At 35.5% G+C, this 13,338-nt stretch overlaps 1 protein-coding gene across 1 annotated transcript; it reads left to right on the top strand.

Moving 5' to 3' along the window:
* The first annotated feature begins 1,609 nt into the window (after nt 1-1,609).
* On the top strand, nt 1,610-12,348 carry LOC104113544 (probable voltage-gated potassium channel subunit beta). The gene is made up of 4 exons (XM_070191529.1): nt 1,610-2,395; nt 3,920-4,063; nt 5,743-5,907; nt 12,016-12,348. The coding sequence occupies exons 1-4, from the start codon at nt 1,826-1,828 to the stop codon at nt 12,127-12,129; spliced, it is 993 nt and encodes a 330-aa protein (XP_070047630.1). The 5' UTR covers nt 1,610-1,825; the 3' UTR covers nt 12,130-12,348.
* Nucleotides 12,349-13,338: the final 990 nt, after the last annotated feature.

Below are 13,338 nucleotides of genomic sequence, written 5' to 3'. Positions count from 1 at the left end.
GCACAAACGTCGAAGGCAGGTAACTGTCCTCTACACATAAGGACTTACCTGTGCCAAACACACTTGATATCAGAGGCAAAATTCTGCAATCATGGAATCAAACTCTCCACTCAAAGAAAATGCACCCAAAGTGAAGGGATACGTGTAAAAGTATGTAAAACCTTCCTTGGGAAGGGTCACTTGCTCTGATAGATCGGAAGTGATGATATTCAATTCATGGCAACTATATTCTTCCTTCACAATGGGAATATTGGAAGGACGAACGAAAGAAGGGTACCTGCTAACAACCCATGTACGGGGGTTAGCAGAAGGGAATTTCTCCTCAAAATTCTTTGCGGTATTGAGTCTTTTTGGTATGATAGAGTCTACGGTTGGAGCGACAAAGTCGTCGGTTTTATTTTTGCCTTTTGAAGAACCAGTACATTTTGAGGAGGAAGCCATCGAAAAAGAGAAATGATTTTTTTTGAAGAAGATGAAGACTCAGTAGGCGAAATAAGATGAAGGAAATTGGAATACAATGGGGGAAGTTGATACGTATAAGTAAGGTTTTGGCGGCTAAATCCTTGGATAAGATTACCTCGATAACCGGAAAAAGGCGTGCTAAATCATGGGAAGACGCGTGTTCGGGGCATTAAATGCGGAGAGATAGGCGTCTAATCAACCGTCAGTGGCCTTCAAAAGGAATTATAGTAATTCTCACCAAAAGAGTGTTTCTACCAACTTACAGGTAACACAAAGTTATGTCACCGGAAAGCAGGGGGACTATCTGTATTAGGTAAAATATGTTATGGCATGAGGCCACCCAAGAAGGGGACACGTGGAACCTAAGCCGGGAGGACGAAAAATCGGACGCAGTTATCCCGTGTGTCACCGGAAAAGATAACGTTTATGAAGACATTGAATACTTTGCGCCCTTTAATGAGGAATATTCTATAGCATTAAGAGCAACAGCCCGTTACAGAGAATTTGGCATTTATGTTCACTGTTACGTATTCATCAATGCTCATCATAATTGACATTAAAGAAGGGTACGATTTTAGTAACTTTTTCATAGCTATAAATAATAAGCTCAATAATTATTATAAGGGACATGAATTTTCTGGCTAACTTACACTACATTTTATACAGAATTTTAATACAATTTTTCTTTCTCGCTCTTTGATCTTATCATTACCGTGCCCGAAAATTCTGTTCCCGAACTTGTCAGCTCTGTCATTTCATCTACATTTTAAGGCTGAGTATTTTTTATTTCATCAATTATTTCGTTATTTTTTGGATCAAATTAATTTACTTATCTGAAAACCACGAACAAATTCAACCGTACCATTTTACGGGTAAATAATGTACAAGTACAATCTTCTTTTTGTTGTATTAGATCTTTTTTTTAATCGATAGAAACAATTAAAAGACATAGTTAAATGGGAGGGATGAAGTATAATAAAAAAAATAGTCAAAAATATTTTTATGATTACGTACATAAATTATGGAGAAAAAATTAAAATTAAATTAAAGTACATCATTCAAAAAAATATGTGTTAGATAAAATGACAAGTCACACTGAGTAATTATGAAAAGTGCATCACATCACAGGAAAGGTCACTGCTTAGCGCAGTAGATCCCATCACACTCAACAAATCCCTCTAATTTCTGCCGAGTGTATACAGCTAAGCTACTACTACAATATAAGCCATTTCCAACACTTCAACTCCTTCCCAAATTCTCGTTGTTCTTTGACTTCTATCTCCTTCTGTTTCTTCCTCCTAAAACAGCAAATCTTCATTTCCTTTTCTTTCTTCTTGATCTGCCTCCCCAAAAAACGAAAAAAATGCAAATGCAGTACAAGAATTTAGGCAGATCAGGCCTAAAAGTATCCCAACTTTCATACGGAGCATGGGTCACTTTCGGCAATCAACTCGACGTCAAAGAAGCTAAATCCCTCTTACAAAAATGTCGTGACCACGGTGTCAATTTCTTCGACAATGCCGAGGTTTACGCTAATGGAAGAGCAGAAGAAATAATGGGGCAAGCAATTCGTGAATTGGGTTGGAAAAGATCAGATATTGTTATATCTACTAAGATTTTCTGGGGCGGATCGGGTCCGAATGATAAGGGTTTATCGAGAAAACATATAATCGAGGGGACGAAAGCTAGTTTGAAAAGACTGGATATGGATTATGTGGATTTGATTTATTGTCATAGGCCTGATGCTAGTACACCTATTGAAGAAACTGTTAGGGCTATGAATTATGTGATTGATAAAGGTTGGGCTTTTTATTGGGGAACAAGTGAATGGTCAGCTCAACAGATTACTGAAGCTTGGGGTGTTGCTCAAAGATTGGATCTTGTGGGTCCTATTGTTGAACAGCCTGAATACAACTTGTTGTCTAGGCACAAGGTATTATCTTTTGACTCTAATTTTGGTATTTCCTTTTGTCAAATGCGAATTCAAGATTCAGTCAGTTTAGAATAAATGTGATCTTATGTGTAGAGTCTATGAGTTCAGAATTAATGTGATCTTATGTGTAGAGTCACTGAGTTCAGAATAAATGTGATCTTATGTGTAGAGTCAGCGAGTTCAGAATAAATGTGATCTTATGTGTAGAGTCTGTGAGTTCAAAATAAATGTGATCTTATGTGTAGAGTCACTGAGTTCAGAATAAATGTGATCTTATGTGTTTTCATATGTATACATAAGTTCGAGCCAGAAAAATTGAGTTTGGATTGTTTTGGCATGAAGTTCAAGAAAGAAAGAAATATTTTTAAAACTTGTGATCTAAAACAAATCATTGATATTTGTGTCATTGTAAATCAATTTATTAAGGGAAAAGTAGGAATTCTAAAGATAAATTATTTCTAAATAAGGAAATGTGACATTCTTTATGGGATTAATTAAAAAGAAATGAGTGTCACATTAATTGGGACAGAGGGAGTATTTCTTTTTGTCATATGTGAATTTAGGATCTAGAGTCAGTGAGTTCAGAAATCAATATAAGATAGTCAGACAAGTGAAATGTGAAATATGGAAGGAGTGGCTTAATGGTGATAATCCATGGCAGGGTATTTGAGGTAAAATAAGAGATTTGTTTTCTATATAGGCAATATGGAAGGAGTGGGTTAATGGTGATAATACACGACTGGGTGTTTGAGGTAAAATAATAGATATTTCTATATAGGCTATACTAATTAGTTGAGGGTTGTCTTTAGTCATGTTAGTACGTTTACTTTAAGTTTTGTGCTTTGTAGGAGTCTTTTGGTTCAGTCCATCTTTTCTTTCTAGGATTCTTTTAACCCTAGCAGAGATTTGTATACCTGTAAAAAATATATACAACTTCTACTACTTTTTAATTTATTTTGTATAATAGTGGCCTGAGTTGAGTTTTAATGAAGAAATACGGTCCGTGACCCCAACTCGTTTGGTACTGAGCATAGTATTAGTTGTTGCTGTTGTATCATCTAGGTCTCTCTACAGTCAAATATTTTATTGCAAAACTGCATTCTTTTACAGCTGCACGCCTGTCATGACAGCTTCAGTGTAGGATTTTCAGGGTGTTGCAAGTCGAATGTTGCTATTTGTACATGGCCAAAATCCGTTGCCCTTTGTTGTATGAGAAGAGAAAATATGTTGTTGGCTGTAGAAACTTCTGTGAACGTCTTGTCTAAGTATGCTATAGGATGTTGTCCATTCATGCTTCATCAGGATCTGATTTTGATTTATGCTGCTTTTGTTGGAGTGATTTGGCTGCCAGAATCTTAGTTGCTTGCCATTTTTATGCTGATCACTACCTGAATTGTCAGATTTCATTGCATTTGGCCTCCGCCTGTAGCTCCAATGTTAACTTTGCAAAAATGTCGTTCTCTGTATTTACAATTTGTCATGTGTCTTTTGTCTAACAATATGGACCTCATTGAATTGTTGCAGGTTGAATCTGAGTACCTCCCTCTGTATAGCAACTACGGCATTGGTCTTACCACATGGAGTCCTCTTGCTTCAGGCGTTCTGACTGGAAAATACAATGCAGGGAACATTCCAGCCGACAGTCGATTTGCACTGGAAAATTACAAGGTAAAACCCTCAAAGTTTTACAAGAAAATCCTGTTTATTGAAACTGTATGCTGCCACTCTAATTGGCTTTTAAGTTAATGTTCTTATATGTACTGATGGTCATCAGTAGTTCCTAGATCATAGCTTCCTAAATAACTAAAGCAGAAATTTCTATGAGCAGTTGGTTGAGTAGTCAGACTTAAAGGAAGCTCAAGTTGCAAAAGTTGATTAAAGAGTTTGGGTCTCAATAGGCCTGAGGTCCAAGTTTTTTTCTTTTGGCTACTCACTTGTAAATATGGTTTCAGTCCAACCTAAATAATATACCATATATTACCATCTCAAAAAAAAAAAAAGAGTTTGGGTCTCAGCAAGTTGAAATCCCCTTAATCGTAAGAGGAGAGAACTTCATAAAGAGTAACTCCAATAATTGGTGAAAGTTTTCCAAGGGAACTAAATTTCCTTTTTTTTTTTTTTTGAGAAAGAGAGGAGATTTGCAAGAATTATTAAAGTTTAATGTAAATCAACCATGACTGGAGAGCTAAGTGAATAATGGTTGCCCGACTTATTCGAATCTGCTTAGAAGAGGCTTTGCTTGTGCTACAGATTTAATCTTTGATCCAGCAACTATTATAAAAAAAATCTTTGCTCCAGCAACTCAGAAGATATTAATCACCTCTCTTTGCACTGACCAGTGGTTACTCAATTATCACAACTATTTTTTTGCCTCTCTGATGTTAATTGGAGCATGTATGGACAGCTAACGGTTGCTATTATTATTAGCTGGATGGGGATAAAGATGAAGAATTGTTTTTTGAGAATACTTCTAATGCTGTCTAACACACTATACCAGCGTACATCCTATGGGTAATAACTAATATGGAAAGAAACAAAAGTCGTTTTAAATGGATGACAGTAGCTTCACATACACTCAAATACAAATGTTTCTACTTATTTGCCTTTTGAACTAACTTAAAACGTGTACAACCTTGATAGTCTTTTTGAGTTCCTCGACACTCTACAGGAACAGTAGGACTTAAATCTTTTTTAATCTCACACATTGTACATTTCGGCACCCACATAGGTGCTAATTCATTAACACTTTGTTTACTTTTCAAAAAAATAAGTTGCAGTTTTTAATCACTAACATGTAATGACAGCGAAAAAATATAGTTAAGGAAGAGTGATGCTAGTACGAATATTAGACCAAGCTTAGCATCGTAATAATTCCTTTTTTTTTTATGCACCTCTATGAACATTATGAACATGTTCTACTACTTGCCATGAATAAGATGGTGTTAAAGAGTTAAAGTTCTCCAAATTTAAGATGATCCGAGGATCTATCAAGCAATTAGTTCTTGTGGTTGTTAACCAGCATCTTCAATTATGAAAATGGACGGTTTATGTGTGCCAAAAGGAATTTTTGCTTCCCTTAGACATGAGTTGTGTTTGTAAGAAGAGGTTCAATATTTTTTGAGTTGCATTCCAAATAGAGGAACCACAGGTCCAATAGTGGAAAGTGAAAGTTTTCCTTGTAAATAAGATCAGATATATGCTTCTGTGGACATATCCAAACTTCATGTATTGATGTGTATGCATGTGCATACTTTGTTATTTATGTAAACATTTTCTTTATCAATTGTCACTCGCTTTTTAAACTACTCCTATTCAAGAAACTTGACTAGAAATTTTATGCATTGCAGAATCTCGCCAACAGATCTTTGGTGGATGATGTGTTGAGGAAAGTAGATGGATTGAAACCAATTGCTGAGTCACTAGGTGTACCTCTGCCTCAACTGGCAATTGCCTGGTGTGCTGCAAATCCTAATGTCTCATCCGTTATTACTGGTGCCACCAAAGAGTATCAGGTCCGTTAGTTTTCCATTTATGCTATCCCCGAGCTTTCCCTTTCAGACAATGATTCTTTTTCTTTAGTCTTGGCCTGAATTTTGTTAGCACTCAGTTCAAGTATTGATATCAATCTCGAACAGTTTTTTTTTTTATTTTAAAATTGTATTCTTTTTAGCATGCATTTTGAACATGGCATGATATAGAGTATTTATTGTATGCCGCGTATTGCATTTATATTTATAGTTTTTAACCAAAAGTTTCCAATTATTGCATGTTTGTCTTTCTTTTTAGTTAATCATGTTGGTCTGTTAAACCTTTCTGAACATAATTTATAGCTTCTACTTTCTAGTATATATTTATTAACTGAATTCAGGCCTGATGCCCCCTCTCCAAAACAAGTTAAAAGGGAGAAAAGGAAGTCCTCTTACTTTGCTTTCTGAAATAAGTTCTCTTATTGATTTGTTTTTACTCTTAATCTGTAATGATTAACATAATTTCTAGAGACATCCACGGAGAAAACGATACAATCTTCTCTTCGAATTGTTCTCTTCTAATTAGGGGTGGCAAGTGGGCCGGGCCCGGTCCTAAGTGGGCCGGTCCTTTGCGGTCCGGTCCTAAACGGTCCTGGGCTTCGCGGGCTTATTGCCCGAACCGGCTCGGGACCGGGACCACGAACTAACGGGCCCGGGTTAAGTGGGCCGGTCCCGGGCCCAAACGGGCCTAAATGGGCCCAACAGAAACTTTCTATTTTTAATTTTTTTTTTATAGAAGTTAGAGAAAAAAATAGTAATAAAGATATATAAGCTATATTCGATTTATGTACTATATATACATCTTAAAATATATATATACTATATTATATATACATAGTATACATCTTAAAATATACTATATATACATCTTAAGATATACTATATATATATATATAGTATAGTATAGTAGATCTTAAGATATATATACATCTTAAGATATATAAGCTCTCTCTCTCTCTCTCTCTCTATATATATATATATAGTAAGATGTATATATAGTATATCTTAAGATGTATACTATCGAATATGACTTATAAACTATGTATATATATACATAGTATATATACATATATATATATAAGCTTATATATATATACTATACTATACTATACTATATATACATCTTAAGATATATAAGCTATATTCGATTTATATACTATATATACATCTTAAGATATATATATATATATATATATATACACACACACACACACACACTACACTATATATACATAGTATATAAGTCATATTCTATAGTATACATCTTAAGATATACTATATATACATCTTAAGATATATATATACACACACACACTATACTATATATACATCTTATATATACACACAATACTATATATACATAGTATATAAGTCATATTCGATAGTATACATCTTAAGATATATATAATATATATATATATAGTAAGATGTATATATATTATAGTATATAATCCGCCATGCCTTCTCAATTAAATTAAAACAGAAATCACCATTTGACCAGGAACTGGACTTGTTTCACACCTCACATCTGGCTTTTATATGCCTGGAGGTTTGCACCAGTTAAAGATTTCTATTTTAACATATTTGAGAATTCTAAATCTAGCTAATTCAGTATCCTTATATTTAAAGACTGGCGGTAATCCGCACAATCAGTAAGGATAAGAATTGAAATATACTTGAATTTTATATATAGTTTAATGATTGTATGGAAGGTTAAAAACCTTTACTCAAGCAAGGGGTCTGTCATAATATAATACATACTTTTATTGAGCCCATGTGTCTAGCAGTTCTAACCGTGAAAGAAGATGGCCTTTTAACTCCTTTATCGGGCTGAGGTTCACGGCTGGCTAGACGGAGCCACTAAGGCAAGAGTAGTGTTATATCAGACTGTACCAACCATCTTGACACCAAGTCAAAACTCTATATATAAAACTCATTTATATTTTAATAGATGCCGTCGCTTTCATAGTGTATATAGGAGAGAAGTTAGATACTCAACATAGATATGAAGTCTCTTAGCCGGACATCGTCACGGTCAGAGAAGAGAGACTAGAAGAAAATCTAAACTAAGAAAGACAGAAGTATGTACCTTGTGGCCAAGAAGCAAGGCCCTGAAGATGAAGAACTTAAAACTTTTATTTATTTGTTCTTCTATTACAATCTACAAACTAACTCTTTACTTACACTTAGAGAGAGAGAGAGAGGGAGTCTTGACGTCTGCCTCCTAAGAATGAACGAATGACTTCTATAAATAGAAAAAGAAAAGGAATCTATATATATACATAGTCTATTGGTATAAGAGAATTTATGAATAATAGACTATGTATATATATAGATTCCTTTTCTTTTTCTATTTATAGAAGTCATTCGTTCATTCTTAGGAGGCAGACGTCAAGACTCCCTCTCTCTCTCTCTCTAAGTGTAAGTAAAGAGTTAGTTTGTAGATTGTAATAGAAGAACAAATAAATAAAAGTTTTAAGTTCTTCATCTTCAGGGCCTTGCTTCTTGGCCACAAGGTACATACTTCTGTCTTTCTTAGTTTAGATTTTCTTCTAGTCTCTCCTCTCTGGCCGTGACGATGTCCGGCTAAGAGACTTCATATCTATGTTGAGTATCTAACTTCTCTCCTATATACACTATGAAAGCGACGGCATCTATTAAAATATAAATGAGTTTTATATATAGAGTTTTGACTTGGTGTCAAGATGGTTGGTACAGTCTGATATAACACTACTCTTATTGGCTTTGCCTTAGTGGCTCCGTCTAGCCAGCCGTGAACCTCAGCCCGATAAAGGAGTTAAAAGGGCATCTTCTTTCACGGTTAGAACTGCTAGACACATGGGCTCAATAAAAGTATGTATTATATTATGACAGACCCCTTGCTTGAGTAAAGGTTTTTAACCTTCCATACAGTCATTAAACTATATATAAAATTCAAGTATATTTCAATTCTTATCCTTACTGATTGTGCGGATTACCGCCAGTCTTTAAATATAAGGGTACTGAATTAGCTAGATTAAGAATTCTCAAATATGTTAAAATAGAAATCTTTAACTGGTGGAAACCTTCCAGGCATATAAAAGCCAGATGTGAGGTGTGAAACAAGTCCAGTTCCCGGTCAAACGGTGATTTCTGTTTTAATTTAATTGAGAAGGCATGGCGGATTACCGCCCGCCACTTGATCCTGTTAAATGGTATCAGAGCCTAGGTACTTTCATGGTATATATAAGATAGATATGAAATATTCGACATAGATATGTTTCTGAAATATGGATTTAGGAGAAACTAGTATGAAAAATACTAGATTGGAAGAGGTAGATATACCTCAAAACCTTGATTTGTTAAACAAATGGACTATTCCTAAAGTCCCTATTAGAACAATCTATGATTATGGATGGTTTGATAAACTCTCTTCTAAACAACTTGTTAAAACAACTGAGCAATCTTTAGCTTTAAATTCGTCTGAACAGACTATTCGTTTGTTAAACAAGCATGATGTAGATGTTTATAAACACCAGTATAATTATTTGCATATTGGTATGGTTCAAATTGCTTTTAAGCCTTTAACCCTTAAAGGGTTACCAGAGACATTTTTGGCTGCTCTCAGAGATGCCAGAAATTTGAATTTTAGACAGTCTCTGATGGGTTCTATTGAATCTACTGTCGCCTATATCTTATGAGATGTATATATAGTATAGACTATAGTATAGTATAAATATAAGCTTTTATATATATATATATATATATATATATATATATATACTATACTATATGTATAGCTTAAGATATAAAAGAACAAAAATATTGTAAAGAGATATTCAAATCAATGCGTTATATTTTTATTATAGCATTAAAAATCATGGCAATATCTTTCTTAGTCTTCCTCCCCCTATGGAATGAGCACAACAAGGTGCTAATACCACCATTGAGAAGAAAAAGAAACTAATCAAGATGTGCTAAAATACAAGTTACATATTAATTTACATGGTATCTCTTACAAATTTGATAAATCCTTCAAGGTTCGGAGGAATTTCCGTTGGTGGTGGCGGAAATGAAGCTTGCTCATCACCGCTTCCAGGCGAAGCATCATCCTCCGCAAGTTCAGCTAGCATTTCTTCATAAGCTTCGTCTACCTCTGGTTGTGATTCAGCAAGTCCAAAATTTCTTCTTTCCGAACGGATCCAATCTCTGAAAAGTACTGATTTTTCCAAGCTCTCCCTCATAGACGCTCTATAATCACCGAGTTGAAGTCTTGCTTGACTGAAAGCGCTCTCTGATGCCACTGTTGAAGCTTGAATAGTTAAAATATCTAGGGCCATCCTTGAAAGAATCGGAAAGTGTTTTTCTTTGTCCTTCCACCATTCCAAAATATTAAAGGAGCCGTCGGGATTCACTTCCTCAATTCCCTGTGACAAATAAACTTCAAGCTCATTTAGTTGTGAAAAATCACTAGTACTAGAACCTTGAGAACCCCTGAACCCTGCCCAAGCACTAAGTGCTCTTACTCCCGCAGTTCTTTTAGATGATTGAGAACTAGAAGAAGAAGGAGTTGGAACATTTGGTCTAGCATGATCTAATGCAACTTGATAAGCATTATCTAGCTTTATCTTGAGGGTGTAGCAATATGTGTCTAGTCAAACTCCCGTCACCCCCCCTCCCCCGACTTCCAACATATTGAAAAACTAACTCTTTGCCACAAGTTTTACACTTAGCCCTATTTTTTTCTCTTAGTTGAGTAAAAAATTGCCAAACAAGAGATGTTTCTGCCCGTTTAGGAGGTTGTCTAGAAAAAGTAGGGGCACTAATAGGAGGGTCAGATGGGGGATCATCTAGATTATTATTAGTTGGGTTAACTTCAGGAGCAGGACTAGTGGGTGTATCATCATCCGGTTGCGTTTCATCAAAATCTATTTCTTCATCATCATTTTCATCAATAGTTGGATTACCATATAGAGCATTCATATATTCATGGTTTAATTGTTCATCGGGTGCTATATTATGGAAAAATTGACTATCGGTAAATTGTAATCAACTATTATCGTTATCAAGAATAGGAGGTGTAGGACGGGTAACATGTTTGGGTCGAGGAGCTGGGGGAAGTGGAGGAGGAACATATTGGCCACTAGATTCACCACTCTTCGATTTTCCCTTATTTTTACTAAACATATTTTTTAAGGAATAAGCCATCTTAATTAATCAAGCAAAGTAAATAAAACAAACAAAATTATAATATTAAAACTTAAGAGTTGGAACGAGTTTACCGAATTGACGAACAACTTGTTGGAAATTGATTATTGTTGAAGACTTCAATTCACCAACTACACAATTGTTTCACAAATTGTAACAATAAAGTAAGCAATAGTAGAAGTAAATTAGAGAGATTGTGATAGATTGATGATTTTGTAAGAAAAAATGAAATAATGATGGGGTATTTATAGTTGAAAATAGAGAAAAAGTGTAATTATAAAAAGTTTGGGATTAAAACAAAGTTGAGGGGTTAAATGGCTACTATTTTTGACAGTCCAACGTTTTTTTAAAAAAAATAGCCGTTGGGCCCGCTAAGGGGCCGGTCCGATCCCGGGCCCTGGCGGGCCAAACGGTCCCGGGGCCTGACGGGCCCAATCATAGGACCGGCCCACGAGACCGGACCAGGCCCGCTAAAACCGGACCAAACGGTCCTGGCCCGCTTAGCCGTTTGGCCCGTCTGGCCCGCGGTCCTGGGCCGGTCCCGGGCCTGGACCGGCCCACTTGCCAGGCCTACTTCTAATACTTTGATTAACATAATCTTAACTTTGTATCATATGCTGGCAGAGGAAGAATTCTTAATTTGTAACCTCTGTATGTGCTTTAAGGTAGTATCCGAAGTTGGTGACATCTCTCCCTGGATTATGATCAGCTTACTAATCTCTGATTATAATCAATTTCCTTCTACTAATTTCTTCTTCATTGTGCTAGAGAAACTAAGTTTTTATAATATTGCCAAGAGGGCTTAAATGGGCGAGATAGCTGACCACAACTTGCTTGGGATTAAAGCGTAGTTGTTTGTTATAGATTGCTTCTTCATATTAATCATTAAATATTCATTGATGCCAGATTGAAGAGAACATGAAAGCTATCAATGTCATTCCAATGTTAACACCTGCTGTGATGGAGAAGATTGAGGCTGTTGTTCAAAGCAAACCAAAGCGCCAAGATTCATATAGGTAGATAAATTTTAAGATCCATTAGGTCTTAAAAGCACTACTATTTCCAGAATGAGTTTTCCTTGCTATGTATTTTGCACATCCTATTGCTTGTCTTATGTTAAGTACACTAAGAGTTGGTGTTGTTTCGGAACCAACCTTTAATGTTGGTGAATTTTCTACTTTTCTTTGGGTGGATGAGATGTTGGCTTTCAGAGTTGGAATGAATATTGTCTTTAGTCTCTGCTTGTGAGTAGTAATTTTGTCAAAGTAGCACGGACTAGCCAGTTTTCGGACTGGTAATTGAAAAATAGCGAGTGTTTGCAAAGTCATTGAAAAGTAGCCACTATTTTGCTGCAACACGGAAAGTTCCAGTATAATATATCGGAGATTGGAGCACTTGTGTATGAACTTCCAGCATATTATGTTGGAACTCCAGCATACGGAAAGTTCCAGCATAATATACTGGAGATTGGAGTGCATGTGTATGGCCTTCCAGCATATTATGTTGGAGCTCCAATACATTATGAATTTTCAGCATGTTATGCTAGAAGTTCACATGTAAAAAATTCAAATTTTAGGATTTAAATCAAAATGTTTCCAGATAACAATAACTTAAGTTTTCACAAAATCTAACCACAAATTTCTCCAGATAAATCTTTTTCTAAATTGTTCTATAATGTATCCCAAACCAAATTTGTTTCAAAAGAATTTTCATAAAAATAAACCATAAAACCAGCACGTTGTTTTTAGAAAACCGGATTAGTATTCTTTTGTCTTTAGATTGTGATGCTAAAAGCATCACATGAATTCACATCAAATGGTGCTGAGGGTATTGTATTACACAGTTCAAACTTCCATGTCAAGAGTGCATATTTTATTTGGAAACCCATATAGAAGGAAATGGACAAGCAGCTGAATTTTAAGAAAAAATTGAAAATCTCATCATTTCATGCCTTCTTTAAACTTCCAAGACAATTGGTAGTTGTAGCTACTGATTCAGCCAGGCCACTATGGAACTAGTTATTGTAGTGAACAAGCAGATCAAGTGAAGACTAACCTCCATTATGAGGGAAAAAAGTACATAACAGCTCCATTAAAGAACAATGGAAATAAAGGGCAGCCCGGTGCACTAAGCTCTCGCTGTGCGTAGGGTCCGGGGTAGGGCCAAATCACGGGTCTATTGTACGCAGTGTTACCCTGCATTTCTGCAAGAGGCTGTTTCCACAGTTTG

The sequence above is a fragment of the Nicotiana tomentosiformis genome, chromosome 12, assembly GCF_000390325.3.
Source record: "Nicotiana tomentosiformis chromosome 12, ASM39032v3, whole genome shotgun sequence".
Taxonomy (NCBI): Eukaryota; Viridiplantae; Streptophyta; class Magnoliopsida; order Solanales; family Solanaceae; genus Nicotiana; species Nicotiana tomentosiformis.
This window is presented reverse-complemented; position numbering and strand designations above follow the sequence as displayed.

Excerpts from the sequence above, each read along its gene's own strand:
- LOC104113544 (XM_070191529.1), top strand. The coding sequence starts at position 1,826 with ATGCAAATGCAGTACAAGAATTTAGGCAGATCAGGCCTAAAAGTATCC. Across the intron at positions 2,396-3,919 it reads ACTTGTTGTCTAGGCACAAG|GTTGAATCTGAGTACCTCCC; the intron begins GTATTATCTTTT and ends GAATTGTTGCAG. Across the intron at positions 4,064-5,742 it reads TTGCACTGGAAAATTACAAG|AATCTCGCCAACAGATCTTT; the intron begins GTAAAACCCTCA and ends TATGCATTGCAG.